The sequence below is a fragment of the Dendrobates tinctorius genome, unplaced genomic scaffold (genome assembly GCF_039654945.1).
Source record: "Dendrobates tinctorius isolate UK_male_01 unplaced genomic scaffold, ASM3965494v1 ptg000014l, whole genome shotgun sequence".
NCBI lineage: Eukaryota > Metazoa > Chordata > Amphibia > Anura > Dendrobatidae > Dendrobates > Dendrobates tinctorius.
The window spans coordinates 9,512,704-9,538,874 of NW_027361682.1; the positions used below are offsets into that span (position 1 = coordinate 9,512,704).

The window sequence follows — 26,171 nt, forward strand, 5'->3', positions numbered from 1 at the left end:
TCCGCCCTGTATTTATTGAGGTATTAGCAGTGCACCAACTTATACCATTTACTAAACATTGGAACTCCCCCACAAGTGGCCCCATTTTGGAAACTAGATTCCCCAAGGAACTTATCTAGATGTGTGGTGAGCACTTTGAAACCCCAAATGCTTCACAGAAGTTTATAACACAGAGCCGTAAAACTATAAAATCATTTTTTTTTTTTTTTTTTTTTTAGCCTGCAATTTTTTATTTTCACAAGGTTAACAGGACAAATTGGACCCCAAAAGTTGTCCAGTTTGTCCTGAGTACGCTGGTACCCCATATGTGGTGGGGAACCACTGTTTGGGCACACGTCGGGGCTCAGAAGGAAAGTATTGACATTTTGAAATGCCGACTTTGATGGAATGGTCTGCGGGCTTCATGTTAAGTTGGCAGAGCCCCTGATGTGCCTAAACAGTAGAAGCCCACAAAAAGTGACACCATTCTGGAAACTAGAACCCCCAAGGAACTCATTTAGATGTGTGGTGAGCACTTTGAATCCCCAAGTGCTTAACAGAAGTTTATAACGCAGAGCCGTGAAAATTAAAATAATTTTTTTTTTCCTCAAAAATTATTTTTTTAGCCCCCAATTTTTTTATTTTTCAAAGGGTAACAGGAGAAATTAGACCCCCAAAGTTGTTGTGCAATTTTTCCTGAGTATGCTGATACCCCATATGTTGGGGTAAACCACTGTTTGGGCACACGTCGGGGCTCAGAATGGAGGGAGCACTGTTTGACTTTTTGGACGCAAAATTGTCTGGAATCAATGGTGGTGCCATTTCGCGTTTGGAGACCCCTGATGTGCCTAAATAGTGGAAACCCCTCAATTCCAACTTAACCCTAACCCCAACACACCTCTATCCCTAATCCCAACTCTAACCACAAGCCTAAACTAAAACCCAACTCACCCCTAACCCTAATCTTAACCCTAATTCCAACCCTAACCCTAATTCCAACCCTAATTCTACCCCTCACCCTAATTCCAACCCTAACCCTAATTCCAACTGTAATTCTAACCCTAACCCTAATTTGAACCCTAATCCTAATGGAAAAATAAGAATATTTTCTTTATTACTTGTCCCTACCTTTGGGGGTGATAAACGGGGGGGGGGGGGGTTTATTTACTTTTTTTTTTATTTTGATCACTGTGATAGACCCTATCACAGTGATCAGAATGAATGAATCTGCCATCTTTGAAGTTGGCGTCGCCATAGAGGAGAAAGCAGGGACACTGGGACTTAGGAGGTTCCAGGGGGGATTGGAAGGCGGAGGGGGAGCAAATACTGACGGTATCCGGGGCCCATCGCCCCCGACAGTCGTGGGGGGGGGGGTCAGATTACAGTCTCCAGCCATGGTCGATGGTATTGCAGCATCGGCCGTGGCTGGATTATAATATTTCACCAAATTTCATTGGTGAAATATTACAATTGCTCTGATTGGCTGATTCACTTTTAACAGCCAATCAGAGCGATCGTAACCACGGGGGGCTAAGCCACCCCCCCGGGTGAAGTACAAGGCCCCCTGTACCTGCGGGTTGGGTGACCTTTCATTGACCCCGGTCACCCGACTCGCAGGAGAGCAATCAATTCATGATGCCACATAGGCGTCATAGGTCGGATTAGCACCGATTTTCATGGCGCCTACGTGGCGTCAAAGGACGGGAAAGGGGTTAAAGTCATTTTGAGGGGTGTACATGACAGAAAATACCCAAAAGTGATACCATTCTAAAAACTGGACCCCTCAAGGTGCTCAAAACCACATTCAAGAAGTTTATTAACCCTTTACCTGCTTCACAGGAACTGAAGCAATGTGGAACGAAAAAATTAACATTTAACTTTTTTTGCAAAAAATTTACTTCCGAACCATTTTTTTTTTATTTTCACAAGTGATAAAGGAGAAAATGAACCTCAAAATTTGTTGTGCAATTTCTCCTGAATACGCCCAATACCCCATATGTGGGGGGTAAACGACTTTTTGGGCGCGTGGCAGAGCTCGCAAGGGAAGGAGCGCCATTTGACTTTTTCAGCGCATAATTTGCTGGAATTGTGGTTGGACGCCATGTTGCGTTTGGAGAGCCCCTGATGTGCCTAAACAGTGGAAACCCCCAAGTGACCCCATTTTGGAAACTAGAACCCATAAGGAACTTAACTAGATCTGTGGTGAGCACTTTGAACCTCCAAGTGCTTCACAGAAGCTTATAACGTAGAGCCGTGAAAATAAAAAATCATTTTTTTTTTCACAAAAATAAACTTTTCGCCCCCCAAATTTTTATTTTTACAAGGGTAAGAGGAGAAATTAGACTCCCAAAGTTGTTATGGAATTTGTCCTAAATACGCCCAATCCCCATATGTGGGGGTAAACCACTGTTTAGGCGCACAGAAGAGCTCAGAAGGGAAGGAGCACCGATTGACTTTTTCAATGCAGAATTGCCTGGAATTGAGATTGGACACCTTGGAGAGCCCCTGGCGTGCCTAAACAGTGAAAAACCCCCACAAGTGACCCCATTTTGGAAACTAGCCCTCTTAAGGAACTTATCTAGATGTGTGGTGAGCACTTTGAACCCCCAAGTGCTTCACAGAAGTGTATAACACAGAGCCGTGAAAATGAAAATCCATTTTTTATTTTCACAAGGCTAATAGGAGAAATTGGACCCCAAAAGTTGTTGTGCAATTTGTCCTGGGTACGCTGGTACCCCATTTGTGGGGGGAACTACTGTTTGGGCACATGGGAGAGCTCAGAAGAGAAGGAGCACCATTTTGGAATGCAGACTTTGATGGAATGTTCTGCGGGCGTCATGTTGTGTTTGCAGAGCCCCTGATGTGCCTAAACAGTAGAAACTCTCCCACAAGTGAACCCATTTTGGAAACTAGACCCCCGAAGGAGCTTATCTAGATGTGTGGTGAGCAGTTTGAACCCCCATGTGCTTCACAGAAGCTTATAATGCAGAGCTGTGAAAATAAAAAAATTATTTTTTTTTCCACAAAAGTGATTTTTTTTTAGCCCCCACTTTTTTATTTTCCCAATGTTAACAGGAGAAATTAGACCCCCAAAGTTGGTAAATAGTGGAAACCCCTCAATTCTAGCTCCAACCCTAACCCCAACACACCCCTAACCCTAATCCCAACCCTAACCTTAATTCCAACCCAACCCCTAATTCCAACCCTAACCCTAATGGAAAAATGATCACATAATCAGAAGCACATTAAGTAGAATGAGGTGTACTCTGGTTGGAATTCAACTGACACTAGGTCAATCAATTTGTGGATGAAGAACCACCACATCAAATCCCTGTCATGGCCAGCCTAATCTCCAGACGTGAACCCTACTGAAAACCTCTAGAATGTAATCAAGAGGAAGATGGATAGTCACAAGCCATCAAACAAAGAAAAACTGCTTAAATTTTGTACCAGGAGTGGCATAAGGTCACCCAAAAGCAGTGTGAAAGACTGGTGGAAAACATGCCAAGACACATGAAAGCTGTGATTGAAATTCATGGTCCTTCCACAAAATATTGATTTCTGAACTCTTCCTGAGTTAAAACCATGGTATTGTTTTTAAATGATTATGATCCTCTTTTCTTATACACTACCATTCCAAATTTTGGGGTCACCCAGACAATTTTGTGTTTTCCATGAAAACTCATACTTTTAGTAATCAAATGAGTTGCCAAATGAATTTAAAATCTAGTCCAGACATTGACAAAGTTCGAAAAAAAAGATTATTTGAAATAATTTTCTCCTTCAAGCTTTGTTTTCATCAAAGAATGCTTCCTTTGCAGCAATTACAGCATTGCAGACTTTTGGCAATGTAGCAGTTAATATGCTGAGGTAATCTGGAGAAATTTCACCCCATGCTTTCAGAAGCCCCTCCCCCTAGTTGCTTTGGCTTGATGGGCACTTATTGCGTTCCATACGGTCAAGCTGCTCTCACAACAGCTCAATGAGGTTGAGATCTGATGACTGCGCTGGCCACTCCATTACAGATAGAATACCAGCTGCCTGCTTCTTCCCTAAATAGTTCTTGCATAATTTGGAGGTCATTGTCTTGTTGTAGGATGAAATTTGCTCCAGTGAAGCACTGTCCTTAGGGTATGGCATGGCGATGCAAAATGGAGTGATAGCCTTCCTTATTCAAAATTCCTTTTACCTTGTACAAATCTCCCATTTTATCAGCACCAAAGCAACCCCAGACCATCACATTACCTCCACCATGCTTGACAGATGGCGATAGGCACTCTTCCAGTATCTTTTCAGTTCTGCGTCTCACAAATGTTCTTCTGTGTGAGTCAAGCACCGCAAGCTTGGATTCGTCTGTCCATAACACTTTTTCAAATCTTCCTCTATCCATTGTCTTTGTTCTTTTGCCCATATTAATCTTTTCCTTTGATTAGCCAGTCTCAGATATGGCTTTTTCTTTGCCACTCTGCCCTGAAGGTCAGCATCCCGGAGTCGCCTCTTCACTGGAAACGTTGACACTGTCGTTTTACCTGTACTATTTAATGAAGCTGCCAGTTAAGGACCTGTGAGGCGTCGATTTCTCAAACTACACACTCTAGTGTACTTGTCTTGTTGCTCAGTTGTGCAGTGGGGCCTTCCACTTCTCTTTCTGTTCTGGTTAGAGCCTGTTTGTGCTCTCCTCTGAAGGGAGTAGTACACACCATTGTAGGAAATCTTCAGTTTCTTGGCAATTTCTCGCATGGAATAGCCTTCATTTCTAAGAACAAGAATTGACTGTCGAGTTTCGCATGAAAGTTTTTTTTTTTTTTTCTGGCCATTTTGAGAGTTTAATAGAATCAACGAATGTAATGCTCCAGATTCTCAACTAGCTCAAAGGAAGATCAGGTTTATAGCTTCTCTAATCAGCCAAACTGTATTCAGCTGTGCTAACATACTTGCAAAACGGTTTTCAAGGGTATTCTAACCATCCATTAGGCTTCTTACACAGTTAGCAAACACAAAGTACCATAAGAACACTGGAGTGATGGTTGTTGTAAATGGGCCTCTATGGACCTATGAAGATATTGCATTGCAAACCAGACCTTTGCAGCTAGAATAGTCATTTACCACATTAACAATGTATAGATTGTATTTCTGAATCATTTAATGTTAGCTTCATTGGAAAAAAACTGCTTTTCTTTCAAAAATAAGGAAATTTCTAAGTGACCCTAAACTTTTACACAGTAGTGTATATATAATGTATTATATAATTCTCCATGAGGCACGAGCATATCTTTAGCTAAAAACTTAAAATAAAGATTAACCCCTTTCTGACATTTGATGTACTATCCCGTCCACGGGCCCCGGGCCCCTATGACCGGGGACTGGATAGTACGGCGCTGCTGATTGCGGCCGGATGTCAGCTGATGATCACAGCTGACACCCGGCACTATGTGTCAGGGGCGGTCACGGACCGCCCCCGGCACGTTAACCCCTGGCACACTGCGATCAAACATGATCGCAGTGTACCGGGGGTTTAGACAAGCATCGGCAGGGAGGGGGATCCCTCCGTGCTTCCCTGAGACCCCCGCAGCAGCGCGATGTGCAGCGCTGCTGCGGGGGCCTCCTTCCCTGCAGGTCCCCGGATCCAGTATGGCCTCGGGGGCCTGCAGGGAGGCGGCTTCCTCAGTGCCTGCAGAGCGCAGGCATGAGGATACCTGCTGCAGTGCCTGTGTCAGATCACTGATCTGTCACAGCGCTGTGTAACGTGTCAGATCAGCAATCTGACACATGACAGTGATGTCCCCCTGGACAATGTAATAAAGTAAAAAAATAAAGTAAAAATAAGTTATAAAAAATCGCTAAATAAAAAAAAAAAAAATTCCCTAATTCATTTTTTGGAAATAAAAAAAAAAAAAAACAATAATAGTACACAGTAGCGCCGCGTCCGTAATGAACCGCCCTATAAAACTGACCCATTAACCCCTTTAGCGAACCCCTTAAAGAATAAAAATATAAAACAATGCTTTATTATCATACCGCCGAACAAAATGTGCAATAACGCACAATCAAAAAGACGTATATAAATAACTATGGTACCGCTGAAAATGTCATCTTGTCCCGCAAAAAACAAGCCGCCATACAGCATCATCAGTGAAAAAATTTAAAAGTTACAGCTCGCAGAATAAAGCGATGCAAAAATAATTTTTTTATATAAAATTGTTTTGATTGCATAAAAGCGCCAAAAGATAAAAAATAGACATAAATGAGGTATCGCTGTAATCGTACTGACCCGAAGAATAAAACCGCTTTATCAATTTTACTGCACGCGGAACGGTGTAAACGCACCCCCCCCAAAGAAATTCATGAAACGCTGGTTCATGAAATGCTAGTTTTTATTCATTCTGCGTCCCAAAAATCGGAATAAAAAGCGATCAAGAAATGTCACGTACCCGAAAATGGTACCAATAAAAACGTCAACTCGTCCCGCAAAAAATAAGACCTCACATGACTCGGTGGGTCAAAATATGGAAACATTATAGCTCTCAAAATGTGGTGATGCAAAAACTTTTTACAATAAATAGCGACTTTTAGCGTATGACAGCTGCCAAACACAAAAACCCGCCATAAATAGTAAATCAAACCCCCCTTTATCACCCCCTTAGTTAGGGAAAAATAAAATTAAAAAAAAGTATTTATTTCCATTTTCCCATTAAGGTTAGGACTAGGGTTAGGACTGAGAGTAGGGTTAGGGGTGTGTTGGGGTTAGGGTTGGAGTTAGAATTGGGGGTTTCCACTGTTTAGGCACATCAGGTGCTCTCCAAATGCAACATGGCGTCTGATCTCAATTCCAGCCAATTCTGCGCTGAAAAAGTCAAATGGTGCTCCTTCCCTTCCAAGCTCTGCCCATGTGCCCAAACAGTATTTTACCCCAACGTATGTGGTATCAGTGTACTCAGGACAAATTGGACAACAACTTTTGGGGTCCAATTTCTCCTGTTACCCTTGGGAAAATAAAAAAATTGGGGACTAAAAGATCATGTTTGTGGAAAAAATAAGATTTTTTTTATTTTCACGCCCGGGCGTTATAAACTTCTGTGAAGTACTGGGGGGTTCAAAGTGCTCACCACACATCTAGATAAGTTCCTTGGCCGGTCCAGTTTCCAAAATGGGGTCACTTGGGGGTTTCCACAGTTTACGTACATCAGGGGCTCTCCAAAGGCAACATGACACCCACAGACCATTCCATCAAAGTCTGCATTTCAAAATGTCACTACTCTGCTAGAGTGTTGACAGCGGCTAGATGGAAAGATCCCACCCCCCCAGAGGTTGCAGGACTAATTGATAGAATTAACACTCACTGCCAGCTTGAACTAGCACTAGCTCACTCGATGACCGCCATAATAAAAAGACAGAACATTTGGCACCCCTGGATACATAGTAGACACTCCATGGTTGCCCTGCTCCAGCCTGCTTAGCCGTATATAGTTAAGATGCCGGATATTAGATATTGGATGTTGTTTGTTTTCTTTCCTTTTTGGAATATATTAGTGTACTGCAGAACACTGAGACTTATGTGTACTTGCTGTTACACATAGTTCTATCGATGCCACTCATGCCTGTTCCTCCCCTCACCCCTCCCCCCCCTTCCTTTCCTGTTTTTCATTTGTCGGTCCCCACTTTCTGCTTTTTATTTTCTTCTCTCGTTCCCCTAGTTTCATATATATGGTGGTTGTAACTATGGTTGTCAATGTTTTGACTTGTTTTCTTGTTCAACCTCAATAAAAATAGAGAAAAAAAAAAAATGTCACTACTTCCCTTCCGAGCCCCGACGTGTGCCCATACAGTAGTTTACTCCCACATATGGGGTATCAGCATACTCGGGACAAATTGGACAACCACTTTTGGGGTCCAATTCCTCCTGTTACCCTTGGCAAAATAAAAAAAATTGGGGACTAAAAGATCATGTTTGTGGAAAAAATGATTTTTTTTTTTATTTTTACGCCCGGACGTTATAAACTTCTGTGAAGCCCTTGGTGGTTCAAAGTGCTCAGCACACATCTAGTTAAGTTCCTTGGGGGGTCTAGTTTCCAAAATGGTGTCATTTGTTGGGGGGGTTTCCACTGTTTAGGCACATCAGGGGCTTTCCAAACGCGGCATGGCGTCCGATCCCAATTCCAGCCGAAAAAGTCAAATGGCGCTGCTTCCCTTCTGAGTTTTGCCATGCGCCCAAATAGTAGTTTACCCCCACATGTGGGGTATCACCTTTCTCAGGACATATTGCACAATAACTTTTGGGGTCCAGTTCCCTTGGGAAAATAAAAATTGGGGGTGAAAAGATCATTTTTGTGGAAAAAATATGATTTTTTAATTGTAGGACTATGTTATAAACTTCTGTGAAGCGCTTGTGGGTTCAAAGTTCTCACCACATATCTAGATAAGTTCCTTGGGGGGTCTAGTTTCCAAAATGGGGTCTCTTGTGGAGTGTTTCCACTGTTTAGGCACATCAGGGGCTCTCCAAACGTGACATGGCGTCCGATCTGAATTCCAGCCAATTTTGCATTGAAAAAGTCAAACGGTGCTCCTTCCCTTCTGAGCTCTTCCATGCGCCGAAACAGTGGTTCCCCCACATATCAGGTATCAGTGTACTCAGGACAAATTGCACAATAACATTTGCAGTCCAATTTCCCGTTAAACTGGGAAAATAAAAAAAATTGGACCTGAAGTAATTTTTTTGTGAAAAGTTAAATGTTCATTTTATTTTTTAAACATTCAAAAAATTCCTGTGAAGCACCTGAAGGGTTAATAAACTTCTTGAATGTGGTTTTGAGCACCTTGAGGGGTGCAGTTTTTAGAATGGTATCACTTTTGGGTATTTTCTATCATATAGACCCCTCAAAGTGACTTCAAATGTGATGTGGTCCGTAAAAATAAAATGGTGTTGCAAAAATGAGAAATCGCTGGTCCACTTTTAACCCTTATAACTTCCTAACCAAAAAAAATATTGTTTCCAAAATTGTGCTGATGTAAAGTAAACATATGGGAAATGTTATTTATTAAGTTTTTTGTGTGCCATATCTCTATGATTTAAGGGCATAAAAATTCATAGTTGGAAAATTGCAAACATTTTCAACATTTTTGCCAAATTTCCATTTTTTTCACAAATAAACGCAAGTTATTTGAATGAAATTTTACCACTAACATGAAGTACAATATGTCACGAGAAAACAATGTCAGAATCACCGGAATCCATGGATTCCGTTGGATCCATGGATCCATGGATTTATGTTTCTCCCTCTCCCATATTGATAGTTCTGCTTCACGTCACTTGTCTTATCTATTGCATTTTTTCTAGGCTGTATTGTGCATAAATATGTGACTTCAGATTTTGTATTAGTCTAGCCTGATGAAGAGACCTGAGTAGTCTCGAAAGCTTGCAATGTATTACCATCTTTTCAGTTAGCCATTAAAAGGTATCAACTACTGAGGACTCTCAATCCTGAATATTTTTCTATCCACTGGCTAACACGGTACAAAGATATACATCTTTCCTGTATCGGAATCCATGGAAGCGTTCCAGAGTTATTACCTCATAAAGAGACAGTGGTCAGAATTGTAAAAATTGGCCCGGTCATGAACGTGCAAACCACCCTTGGGGGTAAAGGGGTTAAACAACAACCACAAGATCGATTTAATCGACCAAGGTATCATTTTAATCAGTATAATGGCGCCGACCTGACACTGTCTGTAGGTTACTGTGCACAATCCTGCTGACAGGTTCCCTATAAGTGTGTTCCTGTCTCCAACCAGGATTACGATCTAAATTTTCATAAAAATGAAGAGATTCAAGGATTAAGGTTTCTCCTTGTGGAGAGTTACCTGCCAGGTCTGGCATGCCAGTGTGAGGAGAGGAGACTTAAATGCTCCCCTTGGAAATTAAATATGCAAATTGTATTTTCAGAGAAGAAGAGGACTTGAACTCTCTTCTCACATATTGGAAGTAGCAATCCTACAAGTCATTATCAACTCTTTAGCGAGCCTTGAAATATGACTTAGGATTTTTGGCTTTTATATTAAGTCCTGTTTCAAGGCCCATTAAAGTGTCAATAATGTCTGGTACTTCCGATAGGTGGCACTAGAGTTGAAGTGCTCTTCCTCTCTAAAGAGACAATTTGCATAAAAATGTATTCAGACATCACCTTGCCAGAGATATTGTTTGATAATGCTGGGTTCAAATGGCTGCGTCAAAATTTGTACTAGTTATATTTAAATTCTGCGGTCTTTAGCTCCGTCTTCAGTACTAGATTTGCATTGCAGATAAGTACATGGCTGCCTTCTATTGTATACAATATTCTGGCCCAGAACACCATGTTTCAATGGTAAATGATTACCAGTTATCAGTAGTTCTATGTATATGATCCCTTAGTCACGTGTTTACCTATATTTTGTGAACAAAGTTGGCTGTATTTGTATTGTATTTGGGGCGAAGAACTTGCAGGTATGTAGTTGCTAACCCTGCCTGTTCTGCACATTGATAATTTCTCCCAGTGATTCTCCTCATGTCTCATCGACAGAGCATCTTCTTTTCTACGCAGCTTTGTCGACAGTGTTTTAAATGCGGGGGTCATGTTGATTGCCAGCCGAGTCCTCACTGCTTAACTATGGGGGCCGAGCATGGTGTCAGTAGTGATGCCCCATCGACAGAGCTGCCTGAGCTGGCAGAGACCTTCGCCAGACAGATAGCAACGACCTGCCTGTAAGTTCTTGGTCCCACATAACTCGCCAAGCTAGATATAGAAAAGAACCAGGGACTAGAAAACATTACTTGCAAATTCTTTTGAAGATCACATTGCTGTCAGGGAGGATAGGAGACAGATACCACCTAATAACACTGACTTAGTTTGCTTTATGAGTCTCAGTTTTGCATGTAACCTACGGAGAAGATGATTAATAATGTAAAATAATATATTATGTTTTATTCTTGGCAGATAACTGTGCGAGGAGCTCAGAAGGAATTCTGATATTTTCAGATTTTGAAACAGATGAACATAGCATCACAAATGCATGTGAAGAACATTCCATTATTCCAGAAATACCTCAAGCACTTCTCAGAGAAAACTTGTCATTTGATCCTTTTCAACAGGTCTTTGCCTCTGCTTCAGATAATACCAATTTGCAAAACAAAAGTCACATAAAGGTTGCTGAACACCAAATAGCTGACATTAGGGAGAAACCATTATCATATTCAGAATTTGAGAAATCCTTTAAAAAAAAATCAGTTTTAGTTGGACATCAGAATATTCACACAAGTGAAAAGCCATATTCATGTTCAGAATGTGGGAAGTGTTTTAAACGGAAAACTAATCTTGTTCCACATCAGAATATCCACACAGGGATTATATCTTTTTCATGTTCTGAATGTGGGAAACAAAGCGAGAAATCCAAACTTGTTTCAAATAATGGTATTATTGTGCAAGAGAAGTCATTTTCATGTTCGGACTGTGGGGAACATTATGACAAGAAATCCAAACTTTCCAAACATCAGAGAATTCACACAGGGTATAAACCATTTTCAGATTCAGAATGTAGGAAACCTAGGAAGAAATCCAAACTTGTTACAGATCAGGGAATTAACACGGGAGAGAAGTCATTTTCATGTTCAGAATGTGGGAAATGTTTTATGCTGAAAGCAAATCTTTTTATACATCAGAGAAGTCACACAATGGATAAACCATTTTCAAGTTCAGAATGTGGGATACCTAGTGAGAAATCCAAACTTGTTGCAGATCAGGGAATTGACGCTGGTGAGAAGCCATTTTCATGTTCAGAATGTGAGAAATGTTTTAACCGCAAAGCAAAGCTTGATGCACATCAGAGAGCTCACACAAGAGATAAACCATTTTCATGTTCAGAATGTGGGAAATGTTTTAACCAGAAAACAATGCTTGATATACATCAGAAAATTCACACAGGGGATAAACCATTTTCAAGTTCAGAATGTGGGAAACCTAGTACGAAATCCAGACTTGTTACAGATCAGGAAATTAATAATGGAGAGAAGACATTTTCATGTTCAGACTGTGGGAAATGTTTTAAGAAGGAATCCAAACGTGATAAACATCAGAGAATTCACACAGGGGAGAAGCCATTTTCATGTTCAGAATGTGAGAAATGTTTTAACCTCAAATCAAAGCTTGATGCACATCAGAGAACTCACACAAGAGATAAACCATTTTCATGTTCAGAATGTGGGAAATATTTTAAACAGAAAACAAAGCTTGATATACATCAGAGAATTCACTCAAGGACAAAAACATTCTCAAGTTCAGTATGTGGGAAACCAAGTACGAAATCCAAACTTATTACAGATCAGGAAATTAACACTGGAGAAAATCCATTTTCATGTTCAGAATGTGGTAAATGTTTTAACCAGAAAGCAATGCTTGATATACATCAGAAAATTCACACAGGTGATAAACCATTTTCAAGTTCAGAATGTGGGATACCTAGTGAGAAATCCAAACTTGTTGCAGATCAGGGAATTGACGCTGGTGAGAAGCCATTTTCATGTTCAGAATGTGAGAAATGTTTTAACCGCAAAGCAAAGCTTGATGCACATCAGAGAGCTCACACAAGAGATAAACCATTTTCATGTTCAGAATGTGGGAAATGTTTTAACCAGAAAACAATGCTTGATATACATCAGAAAATTCACACAGGGGATAAACCATTTTCAAGTTCAGAATGTGGGAAACCTAGTACGAAATCCAGACTTGTTACAGATCAGGAAATTAATAATGGAGAGAAGACATTTTCATGTTCAGACTGTGGGAAATGTTTTAAGAAGGAATCCAAACGTGATAAACATCAGAGAATTCACACAGGGGAGAAGCCATTTTCATGTTCAGAATGTGGGAAATATTTTAAACAGAAAACAAAGCTTGATATACATCAGAGAATTCACTCAAGGACAAAAACATTCTCAAGTTCAGTATGTGGGAAACCAAGTACGAAATCCAAACTTATTACAGATCAGGAAATTAACGCTGGAGAAAATCCATTTTCATGTTCAGAATGTGGTAAATGTTTTAACCAGAAAGCAATGCTTGATATACATCAGAAAATTCACACAGGGGATAAACCATTTTCAAGTTCAGAATGTGGGAAACCTAGTACAAAATCCAGACTTGTTACAGATCAGGAAATTAACAATGGAGAGAAGCCATTTTCATGTTCAGACTGTGGGAAATGTTTTAAGAAGGAATCCAAACGTGATAAACATCAGAGAATTCACACAGGGGAGAAGGCATTTTCAAGTTCAGAATGTGGGAAACCTAGTACGAAATCCAAACATGTTACAGATCAGGAAATTAACGCTGGAGAAAATCCATTTTCATGTTCAGACTGTGGGAAATGTTTTAACCAGAAAGCAATGCTAAATATACATCAGAAAATTCACATAGCGGATAAACCATTTTCAAGTTCAGAACGTGGGAAACCTAGTACAAAATCCAAACTTGTTACAGATCAGGAAATTAACAATGGAGAGAAGCCATTTTCATGTTCAGACTGTGGAAAATGTTTTAAGAAGGAATCCAAACGTGATAAACATCAGAGAATTCACACAGGGGAGAAGCCGTTTTCATGTTCAGAATGTGGGAAACGTTTTAACCAGGAAACAAAGCTTGATATACATCAGAGAATTCACACAGGGGATAAATCATTTTCAAGTTCAGAATGTGGGAAACCTAGCAAGAAATCCAAACTTGTTACAGATCAGGAAATTAACAGGGAAGAGAAGCCATTTTCGTGTTCAGACTGTGGGAAATGTTTTAAGAAGGAATCCAATCTTGTTATACATCAGATAAAGAAGAGAGTGAAGAAGTCATGTACATGTTCAGACTGTGGGAAATGTTTTAAAAGGAAATTCAAACTTTTTGAACATCAGAAAATTCACACAGGGGAAAAGCAGTTTTCATGTTCAGAATGTGGGAAATGTTTTATTCAGGAAAAAAATCTTTTTTTACATCAGAGAATGCACACAATGGATAAACCATATTCAAGTTCAGAATGCGGTATACCTACTGAGAAATCCAAACATGATGTAGATCAGGGAATTATCACGGAAGAGGAGTCATTTTCATGTTTAGACTGTGGGAAATGTTTTAACCGCAAAGCAAAGCTTGATACACATCAGAGAATTCACACAGGATAAACCATTTTCAAATTCAGAATGTGGGAAGGTTTGGCAAGAAATCCAGATTTTGCAGATAAAAAAAATTAACATGATAGAAAAGTCATTTTTGTGTTCAGATTGTGGTAAATATTTTAACAAGAAATCCAAATTTGTTACATATCAGGCATTTCACATAGGAGAGAAGACATTTTCATGTTCTTAATGTGGGAAATACTTTAATCCTAAATCAGTTCTTTTTACACATCAGAAAATTCACATAGGTTAAAAGTCATTTTCATGTAGTGAATGTGATATTTTTTATTAAAAATTAACTTGCTAAACATCAGTTTTCACACATACGTCTAGCATTTTTAAAAAAAAAATTGTAAATGTTTATTGAAAATGTTAAACATACTGGCAAAAAAATAAAAATGACAGGTTCAGGATTTTGATTATAAGGGTTAAATGATAAAGAGAAAGGTGTGGTGAGAAACTAGAGAGTAGGGGGAGAGGGGAGTGTGCCCAAGAGGTAAGAGGATCTCACCTAGCAGGAAAGTGAAAAATTTGTTAAAGGAAAGGTGCCATCCCAAAAAAAAAATTTCAGCAATTGAAAAAATGTAAAGAATTAATGTTTACATTTTCTTAAATATTATCATTTGTTTTTAATTTTGTAAAATATGAAAAATAATTTTAAAAAGTTTGGCATTTCCACTTGTTAACACTAGGGGGAGCAGCTACTGAAGTTTGGCACAAAAACCTAGTGTACAACTAGCTCACATTACTGTCCTGCAGTAATTATGGGCGTACAGTGTCCATGATGTTTGATTTTGATATATGATCATGCCCTAAAATGGACACTGTATGGGCGGAATCTGCTGACATGGGTGTGGTGTCACTCCTCCCCTACTGGGTGCTTGCTAAGGGAAAAGAGAGGATGACATTTAGGAACACAGTGAGCAGCCATTTTGATGGGGCCTGCAAAGTTACTGACTGTCTTTTCATGTAAAGTCTGGATCAGAACAGGTCATCAATCAGCAGAAATGTTTCCTGGATTTCTGTGGAGCAGACAAGAAGATGGTCCATCCATGTGTATAAAACACAGCGCTCTATGTACAATCCCTGGCACCGAACAGGGTGCCCCCCACAGACCAGCACACTGCTCTCCTGAAATACTCTGTGCTGCTGTCACCCTGCTCCTTCCCCCATACATCTCCCTCTGTGACCCCCCCATAGACCAGCACACTGCTCTCCTGAAATACTCTGTGCTGCTGTCACCCTGCTCCTTCACCATATATCTCCCTCTGTGCCCCCCCATAGACCAGCACACTGCTCTCCTGAAATACTCTGTGCTGCTGTCACCCTGCTCCTTCCACCATACATCAGGCCCCTGTCGCCTCGCTTTCACACGTCGCCAGGACAGGATCTGAGGAGAGGAATGGGGTCTTCGGTCACCGAGGATGGCAGGCAGCAAGGATTCTGGGAGCAGGGTGACAGCAGCACAGAGTATTTCAGGAGAGCAGTATACTGGTCTATGGGGGGCACAGAGGGAGATATATGGGGGAGGAGCAGGGAGACAGCACAGAAATCCAGGAAACATTTCTGCTGATTGATGGCCTGTTCTGATCCAGACTTTGCATGCAAAGACCACATTCCCCTCCTCAGATTCTGTCCTGGCGATGTGTGAAAGCGAGGCGACAGGCGCAGTCCGGGGTGACACTGGGAAGCAGGCTGGGGGGGAATTGAGTCATGCAGTAACGATAAAAATGAGACCCCTCTCCAGCTGCTTCACCAGCCCTCCCCTGACTGCACCTATTACCCCTGACCCGTGTGCAGGTGCTCAGCCAGAACCACCCTAGAATGGGACCCCTTTTAGCAGTTCACAAATAATGCCGCCATATACTTCACACACAATGTCGCCATATAGATCATACACAATACCACCATGTAGATCACACATAAAACCAGCAGGGTGACAGCAGCACAGAGTTTCAGGAGAGCAGTATCACACCGCAGAGAATTAGATACACGGCTCAGCAGACAGTATCACACAGGAGAGGATTAGATACACGGCTCAGCAGACAGTATCACACAGGAGAGGATTAGATACACGGTTCAGCAGTCAGTATCACACGAGAGGATTAGATACACGGTTCAGCAGACTATCACACAGGATAGGAATAGATACACAGCTCAGCAGACTGTATCACACAGGATAGGAATAGATACACGGCTCAGCAGACAGTATCACACAGGAGAGGATTAGATACACAGTTCAGCAGTCAGTATCACACAGGAGAGGATTAGATACACGGTTCAACAGTCAGTATCACACTGGAGAGGATTAGATACACGGTTCAGCAGTCAGTATCACACAAGAGAGGATTAGATACACGGTTCAGCAGTCAGTATCACACAAGAGAGGATTAGATACACGGTTCAGCAGTCAGTATCACACAGGAGAGGATTAGATACACGGCTCAGCAGACTATCACAGGATAGGAATAGATACACGGCTCAGCAGTCAGTATCACACAGGAGAGGATTAGATACACGGCTCAGCAGACTATATCACACAGGATAGGAATAGATACACGGCTCAGCAGTCAGTATCACACAGGGGAGGATTAGATACACGGCTCAGCACAGTATCACACAGGAGAGGATTAGATACACGGCTCAGCAGACTATCACATGAGGATTAGATACATGGATCAGCAGTCAGTATCACAGGGGAGGATTAGATACACGGCTCAGCAGACAGTATCACACAGGATAGGATTAGATACACGGTTCAGCAGTCAGTATCACACAGGATAGGATTAGATACACGGCTCAGCAGTCAGTATCACACAGGATGGGATTAGATACACGGTTCAGCAGTCAGTATCACACAAGAGAGGATTAGATACACGGCTCAGGAGACTATCATATAGGATAGGAATAGATACACGGCACAGCACACAGTATCACACAGGAGAGGATTAGATACACGGCTCAGCAGACAGTATCACACAGGAGAGGATTAGATACACGGTTCAGCAGTCAGTATCACACAGGAGAGGATTAGATACACGGTTCAACAGTCAGTATCACATGAGAGGATTAGATACACGGTTCAGCAGTCAGTATCACACAAGAGAGGATTAGATACACGGTTCAGCAGTCAGTATCACACAGTATAGGAATAGATACACGGCTCAGCAGTCAGTATCACACAGGGGAGGATTAGATACATGGTTCAACAGTCAGTATCGCACAGGATAGGATTAGATACACGGCTCAGCAGTCAGTATCGCACAGGATAGGATTAGATACACGGCTCAGCAGTCAGTATCACACAGGATAGGATTAGATACACAGCTCAGCAGGCAGTATCACAGGAGACAGTATTACAGATATGCCCACACTGGTGTAACTGCCCCCATACACTAGACTATGGGCTGTATATGTCACTGTCACTATAAAAGCAAAGGTGTCAGATTACCGGAGATCACTGGGGCTGTGTGTGAGTGAGGAGGCGGAGACAGAGCAGGAGGACAGTGGAGCTGGAGCAGGAAGCACAGTGCAGAAAGTGGAGCTCAGCAGATAGCACTGGGCTACAGTAAAATGGCGCCCAGCCACACCTACAGCAGTGAATGGTGCAGCCCACAGGGGCGTGCCCAGTTCTCTGCTAATGAGGCTGCATGGTGGGGTCGGGAGCCGTCCGCAGTCTCCTATGTCCAGGGACGGCCATATTTGCAGACTGTATGAGTCCTCCACAGATCTGCAAATCAAGACGTCAGCGCCCTGTGGCTACATTAAAACATTATTACAAACAAACCATAAATCCTGGTTAGTACAACATTTGCTTTAACAACATGTTTTGCTACTTACTCTTTTTTTGCAAATTATATAAAATTGCGGCACCTTCCCTTTAAAGGGAAGGTGCCATCCAAAAAAAATTTTTTCAGCAATTAAAAAAATGTAAAGAGTTAATGTTTACATTTTCTTAAAAAATATCATTTGTTTTTAATTTTGCAAAATATGAAAAATAATTTTAAAAAGTTTGGCATTTCCACTTGTTAACACTAGGGGGAGCAGCTACTGAAATTTGACACAAAAACCAAGTGTACAACTAGCTCACATTACTGCCCTGCAGTAATTATGGGTGGAATCTGCTGACATGGGTGTGGTGTCACTCCTCTCCTCCCCTTCTGGGTGTTTGCTAAGGGAAAAGAGAGGATGACATCTAGGAACACAGTGATCAGCCATTTTGATGGGGCCTGCAAAGTTACTGACTGTCTTTGCATGTAAAGTCTGGATCAGGACAGGTCATCAATCAGCAGAAATGTTTCCTGGATTTCTGTGGAGCAGACAAGCAGGCGGTCCATCCATGTGTATAAAACAGCGCTCTATGTACAATCCCTGGCACCGAACAGGGTGCCCCCCATAGACCAGCACACTACTCTCCTGAAATACTCTGTGCTGCTGTCACCCTGCTCCTTCCACCATATATCAGGCCCCTGTCGCCTCGCTTTCACACATCGCCAGGACAGGATCTGAGGAGAGGAATGGGGTCTTTGGTCACCGAGGATGGCGGGCAGCACAGAGTATTTCAGGAGAGCAGTGTGCTGGTCTATGGGGGGCACAGACCACAGGGAGATATATGGGGGAAGAGCACGGTGACAGCACCACAGAAATCCAGGAAACATTTCTGCTGATTGATGGCCTGTTCTGATCCAGACTTTGCATGCAAAGACCCCATTCCCCTCCTCAGATCCTGTCCTGGCGATGTGTGAAAGCGAGGCGATAGGCGCAGTCCGGGGTGACGCTGGGAAGCAGGATGGGGGGAAATGTAGCCATACAGTAACATTAAAAATGAGGCCCCTCTCTTCAGCTGCCTCACCAGCCCTCCCCTGACTGCACCTATTACCCCTGACCCGTGTGCAGGTGCTCAGCCAGAACCACCCTAGAATGGGTCCCCTTTTAGCAGATAATACTGCCATAGTGTTCTCACATAATAGCGCCATATACTTCACACATAATGCCGCCATATAGATCATACACAATACCACCATGTAGTTCACACATAAATCCAGCAGGGTGACAGCAGCACACAGTATTTCAGGAGAGCAGTATCACACTGGATAGGATTAGATACACGGCTCAGCAGTCAGTATCACACGGGATAGGATTAGATACACAGCTCAGCAGACAGTATCACACAAGAGAGGATTAGATACACAGCTCAGCAGACAGTATCACACAGGATAGGATTAGATACACAGCTCAGCAGACAGTATCACACAGGATAGGATTAGATACACGGCTCAGCAGTCAGTATCACACGGGATAGGATTAGATACACGGCTCAGCAGTCAGTATCACACGGGATAGGATTAGATACACAGCTCAGCAGACTATCACACAGGATAGGATTAGATACACAGCTCAGCAGACTATCACACAGGATAGGATTAGATACACAGCTCAGCAGACAGTATCACACAGGAGAGGATTAGATACACAGCTCAGCAGACAGTATCACACAGGAGAGGATTAGATACAGCTCAGCAGACTAGCATACGGGATAGGATTAGATACACAGCTCAGCAGTCAGTATCACACGGAATAGGATTAGATACACAGCTCAGCAGACTATCACACAGGATAGGATTAGATACACAGCTCAGCAAACAGTATCACAGGATAGGATTAGATACACAGCTCAGCAGACAGTATCACACAGGATAGGATTAGATACACGGCTCAGCAGACAGTATCACACAGGATAGGATTAGATGCACAGCTCAGCAGACAGTATCACATAGGATTAGATACACGGATCAGCAGACTATCAGGATAGGATAAGATACACGGCTCAGCAGACAGTATCACACAGGAGAGGATTAGATACACAGCTCAGCAGACAGTCGCACACGGGATAGGATTAGATACATGGCTCAGCAGTCACTATCACACGGGATAGGATTAGATACACAGCTCAGCAGACTCACAGGATAGCATTAGATACACAGCTCAGCAGACAGTATCACACAGGATAGGATTAGATACACAGCTCAGCAGTCAGTATCACACAGGATTAGATACATGGCTCAGCAGACAGTATCACACAGGATAGGATTAGATACACAGCTCAGCAGACTATCACACAGGATAGAATTAGATACACAGCTCAGCAGACAGTATCACACAGGATAGGATTAGATTCACAGCTCAGCAGACTAACAGGATAGAATTAGATACACAGCTCAGCAGTCAATATCACAGGAGAGGATTAGATACACGGCTCAGCAGGCAGTATCACACAGGATAGGATTAGATGTCCAGCAGATTGCCAAGTGTTTTGAAAGAGCAGGGAACAGCTCCTCTGTTTTGCAAGTGCAGGGGCTGCAGCTGGCCGTGTGTTTTGGAAAGAGCAGCTGGTGTCCAGGAGCTCGTCCTGTATTCTCTCCTGCAGGTTGTATGTGCAGAGTGAACATCCAAGCCGTTATGCTGGAACAGTACAGCATCCAGGGCTCGCATCAGAGTGTAACTGGAAAGCACTGGGCTCTAATAAAATGGCGCCTGCCCACACCTACAGCTGTGAATTGAGCTGCCCACAGAGGCGTGCCCAGTTCACAGCTGATGCAGCTGCAATGATACAGATAGGGGTCGGGAGCCGACTGTTATGTCTTATGCCCAGGGACTGCCGTAAATGAGCATGGAAAGTGTCGTTCAGCAGCCAGAAAGGTAAGATGGCAGCCCCCAGTGGCTGCAATAATACAGTAAAACAAACAAACCATACACACCACTGAGTCAAGCTTAGGGGACAATATCTTTTTATACTATTTTCTATTTTACATTAAATTATGAAAAAACATGGCACCTTCCCTTTAAAGAGAATCAGAGGCTGTGAAAGCCTGTATGCGTATTAGCAGTAGAGCAAATGGGTATGATTGCTGTAGTCTGCCCAAGAAGTCTAGATTTTATTAAATTCATCTTTGTCAGACAGTTTTTCATTGATCATATACCATGAAACCCGATTTTTCACTTTCATAAAATCTAATCCTGGTTTTCTCCAGGTTGAGGCGATTGTTTAGTAGCCAGGATAATAAAGGACATTTAGAGAATGGGAATATTTAGAAATATTGGTGATATCCTTATTTAGCAAGACCTCACAGGAATTTTTCTTTAGATTGTGGCCTGTGACTGAGAGGATAATGATGTATACTCTAATCCAGAGTCTACCCACTTTGTGGCAAAACCACCTTATACCTGCAGACTGACATCCCTGAAAACATCGAGGAAAGTAGTTGGGAACAGCTTTGGTCACTGTGTGGAGTCAAGTACCATCTCATTATTTTAAGATTTTTTTTTTTGCAGCATCAGAGTAGTAAGTAGACCGCACGTAGTAGAGGACCATATCTGAGTCCAAAGTGGTGCCAATATCTGATTTTCAATGGGAGTTGTAGTTAAGGTGGCATCTAAGTTCTGTGGTTTAGGTGGGTATAGAGGAGTGAGATTGGTGCTTGGGGAATTAAGCAACATCTTTGTTCAAAAGAAGTAAGGGAGTATGGATTGGATTTGTGTGGAGACATGGTAGGGGATCAGTGGGTGCTCTAGCCCAAAACCGCATGGGCCAGGGCTCATCCCACTGAACGCCGGCTCTCCTTTTACCGTGGGCATAATACTACTCAGACAACACAGGGTGAGGGTAAAACAGTATGGCAATACTTTATTGACCCACAAAACCGACAAATAGCACATAGAACGGTCCCAGCAAAGTACCCAAGATGGTGCAAAATTGCAGATTCTCACTCTACTGCTGACACGCCAGAGCAGCTGTGACTTTAGAGCTTCCAGGACCAACTATGCCCTCCTGTGGCACACACAGAGAAGAACTGACAACAAGCTAAGGACGCTGATAGTCAACTGAAGTACAAAGCCAGGTGACCAGAGGGTCACAACCTGACCACTGAATATCTCCATGGAGCCAGGTAACCGGTGGGTCCCATTCCTGGCTTTCCCAAACTTATCCATGGGTTGAGTGGTGGTCAATGGAGCAGATCTGTATTTCTGCTGGGGCCGTGGTCCCCTAAGCTGGCATCCTATAGAATGTCAAATCTGTGTCTCTTGTGATGGAGCAATGATGCCCTGGCTACTGTTCTGTAGAGTGCTTCTTGGTGTGGTTTTGTAAAGAATCTTTGGATCTCTTGTTAGAGGTATTTCCTCTTTTTAAAGTTCACAACTGTTGTCTTTCAAGCCATCATCCAGAGGTCAAGAGGATGATGTGATGAGATTAACTTGCATTGTTTGAGTATTTAATTAATTTGCATCGTTTTTATTCCTCAGTTTTGCAAGTAAACAAGCCACTGGGTCCCGCAGAATGGTCTATCAACATATTAAACACCGATTGTTTAATGATCCTGCATCCCTGGCTTGAAATTGAAGCAGAAAATGTTCCTAGAGACCAATGGTAAAAACCCAACTGATAAAGGATTTTGTATGAATTTTATAACACAATACAACAATAAGCACAAAAAAATACGTGAGGTTCTGCAAAAAAATTGGTACATCTTACTTAATCACCCTGTCCTCAATAAAATTCTTCCTAGAAATCCCATGATAACTTACCATAGGGCACCAACCATTAGAAATATCATAGCACCAAGTTGTCTGAAGCTAGTGATTAACATGTGGGAGAAGCATACCACTAACACGATTAAAGGTGTATTTAGATGTGGAGCAAAAAACTGTTTATGTTGCCAAAGTATTGGACAAAAAAGGGATAGCATTATCTCTTTTTCCACTAAAGAAAAATTTACTATCTCCCATTTTTTAAACTGTAACTCTGAATTTTAAATTTATATGATTGAATGCCCTTGTGGCAAGCAATATGTAGGACGAACTACACAACAGCTACACAATATGTAGGACGAACTACACAACAACTACATCTACGCCTGAACTCTCATTGGCACAATATAAACAAAGGTCTTCTTACCAATGGCTTATCAAGACGTTACACCCTAACACATAATAAGGATTTTAATAAGCTAAAAATCATTCCTATTGACCACATTCCTGCTCATGTTCCGAATAGAATTATGAAACCAAATAGGAAAGAGGTGTATTGGATCTATAAATTAAGAAGCCTGAAACCGCAGGGTCTAACAGATCCCAGAGGTTTTTATTTAATTTATCAATATTGTATTTTATGGGTGTTTTTAATATTTTTAATTTATCTATGGGAGCTTAAATTTTTAATCTGATGACTGGATGATTTTAAGTGACTTGATTTTAAGTGACTAAGTGTATATTGTAGGAATTCTACTCGATCAAGAGCGACGGGAGTCAATCAGGAGGCACGTTCCTTTAAAAGTTCATAGGGTTTATTGCTTCATAACCCATAAAGCAGCACATAGCACAAGGAGTAGCCTTTAGCTCAGACGAAAGCAAGCATAAATGTCCATTATTTCAGGCTCCGTGTAATGTTTTCGGACTTTTATGCTAGATCCGTTATCTTCGCATTTAGTGTGTCGGCCATCTTGTTTCCTGGACTGTGCATTGACTTTTGCCCTCAACCAATATGGAGTCCTCAGCTTGTCGTTGGCCATCTTGTTTCCTGGCATGTGCAGTGACTTTGCCCTCAAATAACATGGAGTACTCAGCTATGATGTCCCTGCCCTGTTTCCTGCCAATTGTCCTTTTAATCAGCTCCAGCTGATTCACCTGTGCTCCTGAATCAGCTCTATTCCCAGTTTGTGACTTGGTCTGTGAAGCCTGGATCTCCTCTGCTTGGAACCATTTGTGGACACAGAACCCTTCTGCTTGCCAGCTACTTCTGACAGGAAAGTAATGGACTCTGAATATCGTTGGTTGTTTGCCTAACTCTGCAACTATCCTGCTACTGCACTACTTGTATGAAGTAATACAAGAAATGCTTAAGAAGCTTATGTCTCATGTGTCTTATTATACCCATGCGTTAGACTCTAGATAGACTGTATACCATATGACATTCAGGAGCCATGATAGAGTCTGCTGGGTCTGAGACACCGCTGCAACCTGTATAGAGATTTTTTTTTTTTTGTTTTGTTTTGGATCTTTGCCGTTGGGGAGCCGCTGCAGGCTGTGGATCCAAGATATCGATATATGTGATAGTGGTTGTGGCTTCTCACAACCTTTCCAGGTGAGCACATTCCCTTCTTTTAAGTCAGGAGTGTTACCACAGGTAAACACTATTGTGCTCCTTTTCTTTCTTTCCAGCCTCTCTGCCATACATCTTCGGGGAATATGGAGGACTCTGTTAAACATCTGTGCGAAGTAACCAATTCAATCCTTGCCGATCTACAGGCAGTAAAGGACAGCTTTGCAAGTCTGCGGGATCGGAGTGATCATAATCTACAGGTGTTCGGACAGACCACTCAGGACTTACGAACCCGAATTGAGGTTCTGGAGCGACAAGTCCAAACCCAAACTTCCACCCCGGCAATGGGAATCCCCAAGCTACCACCATTCCGCTTTGGCGGTGAACGGGAAAGATTCAGAGGATTCATTAATCAATGCAAACTGTTCTTTGCGGCTCATGCGCCTCAGTTCCTTACTGAGCGATCTAAAGTATTAACAATAATTATGCTGCTCTCCAACAAAGCTCTCGCATGGGCAAACCCTCTAATTGAGACTGACGACGACTGTCTAAATAACCTTGATGCTTTCATTTCAGCTATGGGGAAGGCATTCGATGATCCGAACCGCGGTGCTACAGCGGAATCAGCTATGTTGACTTTAAGCCAAGGTAAGCGCTCAGTAGCAGAATATGCTCTGGATTTCCGGAGATGGGCCCTCGACACCACTTGGGATAGCTCCGCTAAAAGATCGGTTTTTCGGAGAGGATTATCCTCTGTAATTAAGGACGAACTTGCTCGTGTCGACCCACCTACAGCATTAGGAGATTTTATCAACTACTGTATTCGGATCGATGCTCGGCTTACTGAACGCAGACAGGAGAGGTGGTCGGAGCTAAGGCACTCTAATCATTTATTCTCTCCCTCTCCAGCCAAGGAGTCCTTGAGCAGGATTATACGAGAACCAAAACCCGAGCCTATGCAGGTGGACTCTTTACAGAGACGGGTCAGTGATGCACGTAAGGAACAGCGACTACAGGAAAATCTGTGTTTCTATTGCGGTAAGTCAGGACATTTCATCATCAACTGCCCCAGTCGTTCTCGTAAGACAACTGCAGCCATCATACACTGCGAGTGCTGTGAGAGGGGTTCTGTCAGGTCCGCACTACAGACCCCAGAGGGAGTAGAAGATACAGACATTGATTACTCGGACTTGAACTCCGTTATCTCTGAGCCCGATGCAGGTGTTACTGCAGCAGTTTTTCCGGTCCTCTCAGCGGTTTCCCAGCTGAGCTGCAAGAACAACAATTCTCATTGCTTCATTCCCCTCAAACTCAGGGTTCACTCCGTTTGGGTATCTACCTCCGCTATGATTGATTCAGGGGCAAGCGGCAATTTTATGGACATCTCCTTTGCCCAGAGACATAACGTACATTCAGTAAAGAAGGCTACTCCTGTACAGATGGAGACCGTGGATGGCTCACTGTTAAACTCGGGACCAGTGGACCAGGAGACGGAACCCCTGAAGGTCCTCATGGGTAATGACCATCAAGAGAGTCTGTCCTTTATGCTCATCTCTTCTCCTCATTTCCCTATTATTCTAGGACTGCCTTGGCTGCAGGCTCAGAATCCTACGATTAATTGGGAGACTAAAGAACTGCACTTTCCGAAGACACAGATAAGTCCAGAAGCTTCAGTCTGCTCCATCCCTAAGGGACCACCATCAGTCTCAGAGCTACCAGCAATATACCGTGAGTATGCTGATGTGTGCGACAAAAAGAACGCAGACCTACTACCCCCTCACAGTCCATATGACTGTCCAATAGACCTATTACCAGGTGCAGGGATACCGTTTGGCAAGATTTACCCTTTGGCAGGGCCAGAGCTAAAGGCGCTAAAGGACTATATAGATGAACAGCTAGCCAAGGGCT

At 42.4% G+C, this 26,171-nt stretch overlaps 1 protein-coding gene across 3 annotated transcripts in view; it reads left to right on the forward strand.

Moving 5' to 3' along the window:
- LOC141070956 (uncharacterized) overlaps positions 1 to 14,480 on the forward strand; it is an 89,331-nt gene extending 74,851 nt beyond the window's left edge. For all 3 annotated transcript variants that reach the window (XM_073559587.1, XM_073559585.1, XM_073559588.1), the window contains one exon: positions 10,947 to 14,480. In XM_073559587.1, coding sequence (XP_073415688.1) covers positions 10,947 to 14,173 — 3,227 coding nt within the window. In that variant the 3' untranslated portion in view covers positions 14,174 to 14,480. The remainder of the gene's footprint in view (positions 1 to 10,946) is intronic.
- Positions 14,481 to 26,171: the final 11,691 nt, after the last annotated feature.